Source organism: Momordica charantia (assembly GCF_013281855.1).
Source record: "Momordica charantia cultivar OHB3-1 chromosome 8 unlocalized genomic scaffold, Mcharantia_2.0 BLBB01000008.1, whole genome shotgun sequence".
Classification (NCBI taxonomy): domain Eukaryota; kingdom Viridiplantae; phylum Streptophyta; class Magnoliopsida; order Cucurbitales; family Cucurbitaceae; genus Momordica; species Momordica charantia.
The window spans coordinates 23,756,942-23,767,284 of record NW_028275166.1 but is presented as its reverse complement, the minus strand read 5'-3'; the positions used below and the strand labels follow the sequence as shown (position 1 = coordinate 23,767,284).

Here is a 10,343-nt window from a genome sequence, read left to right as displayed (position 1 = left end):
AAGAAAGGGGTTTGTGGGAGAAAGAAATTAAGAAAGAAAGGGATTTTGGGGGGAAAGAGAACCCATATTCCAAGAACTCTACCTGAAGATAGGATGAGATAAGGATGAGAGAAGGAGAGAGAATTGCGTGTGACTTTGAATTTTGGGAGTGGTTGCAAAAGAGAAAAGAGAGAGATGAAGTAAAGAGAGTCACGACGTGGTTGTGGTTGGCAGTATAGAGCCACGACGCGATGATGGTGCCTCCGCTCACCATCGACGATAGGCAATGGGTAAAGATAGAAATGGTCGGCCGTCGTTGGTTAGAGACGAGAGAGAAAGATAAGAGAGAGGAAGAGAAGAGGTATAGAAAGTCACTAACAGAGACTATTTTGTAAACTTTAAGAACAAAAATGTATATTTTGAAACTTAAGATTACACCAAATCTCAGGAACCAAAAGTGTTCAGACCCCTACTCCAAACCTGAGGGACCAAAATCATATTGTTCCCCAAAAAAAACCATAAGAGTTAACAAAACCTATAAAAAAAATCTAGAAATTGAATATTCAAATATAATTAATTACTCAATCAATTAATACCATATTTTGAAACCATTATACAGCCATGGTATACAATATCATTGATCATCAAAGCCAACAGTAAATAACATATAGTGAAGAAGTCAATTGCAAAACTTTTTCAACCTTCCTCAAGTGAAGGCTTCGTTTCTTTTTACTGAACTAGAACTGTACCCCTTCCTCATCTATCACCTTTTAATCTTCACATCATAACGTTAAAAGAGAATCATGCAGTTCTTCTAGCGTCTACCGACATTACTGACCTCCTTCACCTCCAATTGATAACATTTCTTTCTCCCTACACAGCAGGACTCTCAATTATTCACTGGAGATCATCATCATAAAAAAGATTCTAGAATGAAGCCTATACAGTTTTCTAAGTGTAGGATGAAAATGGTTACCCATTATTTATCCATTGAAGACAAAATTCTTTTAATGAATAGATCAAAAGGTTTCCATATTTGACCGAAAACCTATTTGATTAAAGTTGCGCTACTGAAACCAGCCCCCGAGAAGAACCCCACATTAAACAGGTGCATTAGCTTGAGTGGTTTTAGCAATCAACACTACCAAACCATAACCCTACACCCTATCTAGAAGTTTCCAGGTACATATCAAATTATTGGTACAGCCCAAGCCGTCTTGTCAAATATCCTAATGCATCTAATATTTTCTTGATTCCAATAGATGATAAATGAAATCCCAAGAACTCTTGGGTGGAGAGGTCATGAGAGAATGTTTGAGATTTAGTTAGATTTAACACCTCCTTATGGGTGTCAATTTTTAAGGCCTTCTAATTATCAATTAGATATGTTCCTCTTTTGAATTCGGGTCCCTTCTTGAAGGTGGTGGTGGACTTGTTTTACATATGCCCCTCTTGTGAGAAAGGCCCGAACCCTACCAACCAAGTCCAAATAAAAAAGAAAGAGAACGAAAGGAGAAGAGAATTTCGTTGTATTCTTTCATATTTCTCGATGAAAGCTAGGTTTCTTATAAGAAAAAAATATATATATCTCAAAACTTTTAAAGGCTCCAGGTACATATCAGATTAGTTAGCTAACTAAAAACAAGAACTTCCCAAGCGACTAACGGCCCAACAGTCAAATGACCAATAATAAAGCTGTCAGAACAACTAATCAACAATTAACTGGGAACCACAATAAAAACAACTGTTATGAATGAGTAGGTTACAGAAGCAGCAGTAAAAAATAAACTTGAAATGTGCTAATGGATTACATAACATCCCCCTTATTTTCTTTTACTACTCAAGATTCCTTACAATATGGCCAAAAGGGAATGAAGAGATTACAAGAGATGTGAATATAATCTGAGGTAGCCCATCAAATGAACTAGAAGCTTTTTTCTCTTCCATCGAAGTAGGAGAGCTTGGCATTATAAGGCAGAGAAATAATGATTTGTTGACCAAGTGACAGTGAACCATTCTCACATCATTATTCCATTTGAAGTAGGAGAGGTTGGCATTCTAATGCTTCGATCGGGAATGACCAGCTCCTCTTCTCAGCATTTGATGCTTGGACTATTGATGATCTGATCATTATCACCTCATTATTCAAAAAAGCTATGGACTCAATACAAACTACTGCAATTTGCAAAAGTGAGTTATTGGGCTTAAACATTCCAGAAAAAGAGTTACATACTTTAGCGTCAAAGGTGGATTGCAAATTTAGAGTTTGGCCAGCCACTTATCTAGGCTTACCGTTGGGAGGGGACGCCCAAGACCACCTCCTTCTCGGCCCCGACCATTGAACGTACTCGGAAAAAGATTCATAGCTGGAAATATTCTTTCATTTCAAAGGGAGGCCATCTCACTCTAATATAATCCACCCTATCCAACTTGCCTACTTACTAGATGGCTCTCTCTCGTATGCCCACAAAGGTGATCAATCAGATGGACAAGATCTTGAGAAATTTCCTATGAGAAGGCCCAAAATTGGAAGGAGGTTTACATAACGTTAACTTGAAAATTGCCCAAAGACTGATAGATATGGGGAGTCTCGGGGTTGGTAATCTTAGACAAAGACATCGCTAATAGCCAAATGGGTTTGGAGATTCAACATGAAAGAGCATGCTCTGGTGCAAAGCAAAATAGTGCATGCAAAATACTACCTTTCACATCATGATTGCCAATGGCCCCTCCAAGCAAAAATTCATCCAAGGCCCCCTGGATTAATATTTCAAATCTGTCCAGCAAGAGAGAAGAAAAAGGATAATTGGCAATGGCAAGGAAACTTCCTTCTGGAAAGACAAGTGGAATGAGGTGGGATCTCCGGCCTATGTTTACCTGAGGCTTTATAAGCTTTCCATTTTCCAACCGAACGGATGCAAATTTTTCAGAAGTTTCGAACAAAAGCTCTAAGTCATGGCAGATGGATTTTCGAAGAAACTTAAAAGAGAAAGAAATCTCAGAATGTGGGCCTTCTTATCTCATTTATTATCTTCGGTGACTATAAGAGAGGAACCTAACAAATGGTTGTGGATCCTTGACTCATTCATTACAAAGTAAAATCCCTCCTCCAGAACTTGATTGATTACCAGAATGGTGGCCAATATCGTTCTGGAGCAGTAAATTCCCAAAGAAAAAGTTTTTCCTTTGGGAGCTTTGTCACGGAGGCGTCAATACAGGCAAGAGGATGCAAAGAAGATGCCTTACTAGTCTTTATCACCCAGTTGGTGTGTTTTTATGTAGAAAGAATTCAGAGACCCACAGCTATCTCTTCATTCACTGCCCATTATTTTGGTTGAAGATGAAGGATTCCAATTGGGTAAAAGATAAGAAAAACTATAGTAGTGGAAGAGAGGAGAGGATTTACACCAATTGATAACAATTAAAACTATAGTGTCAAAAAATCGATCAAATGAGTGATCCTTCCCTTTGAAGAAACAACTGCATATTCAAGGACAATTTGATTCTCTTTACAGCATTCTCTTGGTGTAAATATCTACATCCTTTCAAGGATTATAGTATTACTAACCTCGTTTCAAAATGGAGAAGTAATTTTGTAATCCATCATAGATGGCCGGAAGGCCTTTCCTTCCTTTTGTTCTGAATCAATGAAATCTCAGTTTCTTTTTAAAAAAAAAAAGTTTGTGAACCAAATTAAAAGGCTAACTCTATAGTTCATAATTATTGTAGCTAAAGAAGCATATTCCATTTCATTGCCAGATGACAGTTTTTCCACCACACTAACAAGGCTATAAGCTCTGAATAAATAAGAACAATTCCATACATGATTCTTGGATCCAGGTTCCTGTTAGATGGACTCTAAAATCCAAGAGAAATTTAAATAAGTATGAGAGGCTTTGAATGAATAAGAACAATTCCATACATGATTCTTGGATCCAGGTTCCTGTTAGATGGATTCTGAACTCCAAGAGAAATTTAAATGAGTATGAGAAGCTGAGTGGATATTTCTCATGGTCAAAGGATGTGGAGGATTTAAAAGTCAGAAATGTAACGTAGCTATTCATTCTAGCTAGAGTGAGGAGATACGGGAGGCCAATTATTTGAAGAAATTGAAGGAGTTTGTTTAGACCTTCCCTTGCACAAATTCTCGGCGTCGAGAGAGATTTTAGGAGGTGTAACTTGTAACACGTAGAATAAGTTGTGAGGACAGTTTCCATTAATTTTGTGTGGCATTCTACCTCCACCATCAATCTGTGGAGAGATACTTTCTAACTAGTTCAGTGTCCAAGTTGTTCTTTTTAGGAATTTGTAGGATTCCTCAATGCCAACGCTTTCATATACAGGGCAAGAACCTTTTTTTACTACCATAGCTATTTCATAAGAACTTTGGTCTGAAAGTAACAGAAAAGCTCTTCAACGAAAGATAGGCATGTTTTGGAGCTTTAGGTTCTTATTGACTATGTTGCCTCTTCGTGAATTGCCACATCCCTTTTCTTTCCATATTTCATATTTTCATTCTTTTATTGAAAATTTTTTATTGTGTCAGAAAGGGTAAATATATAATTTGGTCCCTACAATATATTCCATTTTTCAACATTTTCCCTAATGTTATAAAAGTTTGAATTTTACCTTCATGTATCAAAAATTCCCACTCAATTATGATTTTGAAATTGGAAAAAGAAACTATGATTTTCTAAGTGGATGAAAATGCTATACATCCACCTCATCATACCCTAAAAGACTTTTTCATCAGGAAGGGCCGGTGAGATTTTGTCATCAGTAAGATAAGATAAATATTTAACATTCCAAATTATTCCGCTCATAGCCAAGACAATATATTCAACCGTCACACTACCGTTCCTTTGTTCAACTTATTCGATTTCAATGATGTTGTTGAAGAGAAACTTCATTAAAAAAAAAAAATGTATGCCTTTAAATGAAATTGAAACTTCTAACATATTAGAGACAAAAACTAAAAAATGATCCAAACTTCTAGACCTAGCAAAAAAAAAAAAGGTCAATTCACCGGACAAACTTAACAAAACTTACAAAATTTTCAGTCTACAGATTATTCCTCCGGTTTTCGAGGCGTATTCTTGTTGCCGTATATCAAACCAGTTTCCTGACGAAAGGAAGGAAAAAGAAAAAGATCAAACTTAAGTAATTCAAATTTCAAGAAACCTATGATATACGAAGCCCGAACATTCATCGAAAGATCACAATCGGTGCAAGTAATTCAGAAATTGAACTACCTGAGGATCGGGAATAGGTTTCCTCTTCTCAATATACCGATGAGGATCCGTGTCTGCAAGAGCAGCCCTTTCCTGAGAGAAAGCAAAGCATGAAGGATCGGAAATCACCAAAAATTTCGAGAGAATGAAATCAAAGTCGAGTGGAGAGGGAGAGGAACCTGCTGTTCGCGTTTAAGATCTTGGGATGGCTTGACCCAGAGGAAGTAGGCGAGGGTTCCGGCGACAATCCAGGAAGCGAGATTGCTACCGCCTCTGAGACCGCCCATTGAATTGCCGATGAAGGACCTGACATTCCCGAACGATCTTCTCCAACTGCTGGCCATTGTAGAGAGAGAGAGAGAGGAGAACGGAAACTGAGGAAGTATTGAATTCAAATGACGAACTCCATTTGGGAGAGAACAGAAGAGAAGGCGAGAGATTGAGTTTTATGGGTTTCGGGGGTTTGGTTCAATCGGCGGAATGAACTGCCAAATATCAAAATATCAGTTTGCTTAAACAAGGTGCGCAAAGCCACGTGTTTTGTTTTGTTTTAATGTACTGTAAAAAAAAGAATATATATATATTTTTTTAATTCAGATCCGACCTTTTGATTAGACTAATATCTTAACAGGTGATTTACACGTAGTAACTTATTTTATTTAATCTTAAGTGAGTATTGTTTGTGTCCCTGAATTAATGCAATAGAATTATGTCTATTCTAATAATAAAATTAATTTATCTAATCCAAGTGAATATTATTTGTGTTTGAGACTATTCTATTTTAAGCATATTTAAATCTCATTATTGTTTATAAACAAACTAATAATTATTTATTAAAATAAAATATTACATAATTGTTGGACAATATCATTTTGCAATTCAAATAAAAAAAATTTAGTCCATTATACTCTTTACCAAGGGAAAGGAGGAAGAAAAACAAACTAATAGGTTATGTAAATGTTTTGTGTTTAGAAAAAGAGATGGAAGAACTTTTGATATAGTTGTAGAAAATGAAGGAAGTTGTACAACTATTAAATCGTTAATAATTATAATTAAAGATAATATCATAAATTTTAAAATTGCTTTTTAAATTTTTTTTTTGCAAAGGATTTTAAAAAAATTGAGAAAACTTTCCTATATTCAAACTTAATTATCACATTTTTGTCATTTAAATTTATGAAATAATTAGTTTAAATATATTGTTATACTTTTGTTACTTTACTATTAATATACATATAACTTTTTTAAATTTCATTATTAATTATAATTAAAGATATAATTATAAATTCTATAATTGAATAAATTGACAAAAATTTTATATTCAGACTTTTTACTTTTTGTCATTTAAATTTTATGAAAAAATTAGTGTCAATATATTTTTAAAAAATTAAAGTGTTTTGATAATTTAATAATGTTATAATCTATAATTAAAAATAAAATCACAAATTTTTAGAATCAACTTTAGGAATAAATTGACAAAAATTTTAAATTCAAACTTTTTAATTTTTTTAGTTGTTAACTCAATGTGTATTTTGAACTTTTATTATTAATTATAATTAGAGATAAAGTTGTAAAATTTAAAATTTATGACTTTATTAAAAGTGAAAAATCATAAATCATAAATTTTAAAAGTCAATATTTTGAAAAAATAATATAAAAAAATTTAATTTGTAATGACAAATTTATGAATACATGTGATAATTAGTTTCAATATATTTTTATATTTTTATTTCATTAGCCCAATTGACATGGATAACCATTAGTAATATATTGAAATATTGACTTGAGAGGTGAAACTCTTCGATATATAAAAAAGTGTTGATATGTAATACAAATCGAGTATAGCTCAAGTGGTTAAGGCACCTTTCTGACTCACCGTTCATGAGTTTGAACCCCCACCCCCACGTATTGTATCAAAAAAATAAAAAAACAATATATTTATGTTTTACCATACAATTTATATATATATATTTATTTATTTATTTATAGTAACGGTTTTTAAAATATGCAAATATTTTGATTGGTGCAATTTGCAATATTAAAACAATTTTGTAAGTTTATAGGGGCCATCCATCAAATTGGAAGTCAATGATGAAAGTCATGAAAGAAAAAAGAAACAATCCTAAATTTAACTTCTTACCATTGAAATGAATTGTAAATGACTTGATTTATGTTTTATGTTTTTTATTTTTCTGATTTTGTATTTTTTTAGTTTTCAATTTTTAAAAAACAATTTTTTTCCAAGTTCTGATTATGTTTTTAAAAAATTTAAAAGTTGAAGAGATATATTAGAAATAAAAATCTATGTAAAGTAGACATGTCAACTACGGATTTCGAGAATCAGAGTCTAGGTCAAGGAATCCTCATTCTGGGACGAGGATCTTTGTAGGAAAAATTAACGGTTTGGTAATTAACTTTAATTATTTTTAGTATTTAAAAATAAAAGAGTAATAAATATACAAAAATTTATCATTTACTAGTTTAAATACGTCCTTACATTCCATTTAGGATTAGGAATAGGTGAAATCGGACCTGTTTTTTACATATCTCTCGTTATTTGGGACATTAGTTTTTAAAAAACATATTTGATATTTTATTCTTAATTTAGTAAAAGAGTTAATAAATAATATATTTATTATTTAAAAAATAGAATTGAAGTTAGGGCACGGAAAATGTATTCTTTGTTTTTGGCTACTCGATCCTACAAGGATTTTTATCATCTTTCATGTCGGGAGACATGAAAATGGGACACTAAATATCTCTTGCATTGGAGAAAAATGACAATTTTAGAGTTACAAGAGAATTAATTTTTGGAGAACCAAAAAAATCAAGAGAATAGGTTATGAGTTTTTTTTTTTTTTGAAGTGATGAGGAAGAAGATGAATTTTACTGGTAAAAAAATACGTGCAATTGTGTAGTTTTAATATATAGTAATATTTGCACATACATATGTCTATGTTGTTAATTTTGAGAGTATGGATTTGAAGAATGGTACGAATAACTTAAAAATTATTATCTTTGACCTATCGGTTTGATCCAGACTTTTGTTGTCTTCATCGAAATTCCTCTTGATAGTGAAACATAAAGTCGTCCATGAGAAAACACATGTTGAGGAAGATATATTCCATATGAAATTATTTGTCCCTGTGCTTTGTTAATTTGTCATTGCAAAATATAGACGGATGGAGAACCGCTTTATTTTGAATTTGAATGGATATCCAACATCATTTGGTGGACTTAATGGTATTTGTGGGAGAAAAACTTGTTTCCGTACATGATCTTCCATTGCTATTTCAACATGTATAATATTTTTGCCAAATGATCAACGCACCAAATCTTGTCCCATTGCATAATCCAATCCAAAATTTTCAACAACATAATCGGACAATTGACATTTAACATAAATTTATATGGTGGTATTCCATTTGGTAGTAGGGAATTCAAGAACTCCTCCTGATAGTAAGCATTAGTGTTATCAATTGTCTAGTCAAAGCTAATGACTAAAGCTATCATCTGGTAATAGGAAATTCAAGAACTCTTCCTGCTACTCCAAATGTTGCAGTTGTCGAAGTTATCATTCCATTTGACCTTATTATAGCTAAAAGTGCTTGATACAGAAGTGGTTTTCCAATTTCTCTAGGACCATCTATAAAGAATGATGCACATCTATCTGTATCAATTGTTTCGAGGGTTAGATTATAGCAATATTCTACTCATTGTTCAACTTTAATGACATTTGGATATCCTCTTCATCTATTGTAATAAATTCTTCATCTATGATTTCCTTGCTAGAAATGTTTTCATGATCCTGAATTTCCTCATCCATTTGAGGTAGGTCAAATTGTCCAATATGTTTTCTCATTGACTCCAAAAAGAAATTCAAGTCTTTAAGGACTAATTGAATTTGTATGATTGTCGTGTAATTGTCGTTTGCCTTATAATCTTCAACCATATGTTTCCAATAAAATTTCTATAATGTTCGAACTTCTATTGGCTAGCAATATACCGATAAAGTAGCAAAAAGCTTTTGAGATGCATATGTCATTTGAATAATTGTAGCTTCATTTAAGCACCCTTCCAAACTTTGATTAGATTCAAGCAAGCCTCTTTTTTGTACTGACCCTTTGAATGTAAGAAATTGTCTCCCTTCAACTGTTAGCAAATGTTGAAAAGACATTGGCGTCATGGTTTAGTAAAAGTGTGAGGTAATAACTTTTTCCTTCAATTAGATTTGCTCCATTAATTCTAAATATAACATATACCTTTTTCCGGGGCATCCATTCTTTTACACTTTTATCTCATACATACTACTCTGGAAAATCTTTGTAAAACAATTTTCTAGCATCTTCATATGTTTGACACATTTGAAAATATTGTGTCAATATTGTTTTGGAAGCATATTCAAATCCAATGAGACGTTGTAAATTATAGTTCTCCGAATATGAAACTAATTGTTGATTTGGAAGATGCAGTTGTGGATTTATAACTGAATGTTATCATTCAGCCTAAAGTCAAAATTTCTCCATAATGCTTCTGGTGTTGAAACTCATCTTACACCTTGAAAGTCTTATATCTTATTAACAAATTTGTCATAATCATCATTTGTTATTGTAACTGATGCTTTATATATATATATATATATATAATGATCTGGATGTCTTTAAATGACCTAATTCAAGGATCTAAAGATCTGAGTATATGGATTATTCTAACCATTAACTTTTTTGTATGTTATTTATCAAGACTTCCAAAATATATCGTAGTTATGATGTATGATTCAAGGGCAGTTCGAGATGATATGAGGTCTTAGGCAAAACTTTGATCGAGAGGCCTTAATGTACGAAATATTATCTAAAATTTATTTTTCTTAGAGATACAAAATATGTATTAAATTTTGATGATCTAATTCATAAATATGACCAATCCATTTAATCTTTCTTGTGACAAAGTTGTCCTTAAATACGATTTCATTAATTTTAATTTTGAAAAGCTTAAGAATAAGTATTGTTAATAATATTCTATAAGCAATAAAAAGCATTTACATTTTTTATATAATTTAATATTTTAATAGAACAGTCAATTTCATTTTGCAAAACTTCTCCTAATATTTTTAATTCAAAAAATAAATCTAAA

At 32.3% G+C, this 10,343-nt stretch overlaps 1 protein-coding gene across 2 annotated transcripts; it reads right to left on the bottom strand.

Moving 5' to 3' along the window:
- Window positions 1-528: 528 nt before the first annotated feature.
- LOC111022900 (subtilisin-like protease) lies at window positions 529-5,719 on the bottom strand. Of its 2 annotated transcripts, none has more exons than XM_022300205.2 (4): window positions 5,390-5,717; window positions 5,232-5,303; window positions 5,029-5,101; window positions 529-852 (listed from the first exon to the last, which is right to left on the bottom strand). In XM_022300205.2, the coding sequence occupies exons 1-3, from the start codon at window positions 5,552-5,554 to the stop codon at window positions 5,048-5,050; spliced, it is 291 nt and encodes a 96-aa protein (XP_022155897.1). In that variant the 5' UTR covers window positions 5,555-5,717; the 3' UTR covers window positions 529-852; window positions 5,029-5,047. The 2 variants fall into 2 exon arrangements, with proteins under 2 accessions (XP_022155897.1, XP_022155898.1); XM_022300206.2 differs by lacking the exon at window positions 529-852 and adding an exon at window positions 1,676-2,102 and having other exon boundaries at window positions 5,390-5,719.
- Between the last annotated feature and the right edge of the window lie 4,624 nt (window positions 5,720-10,343).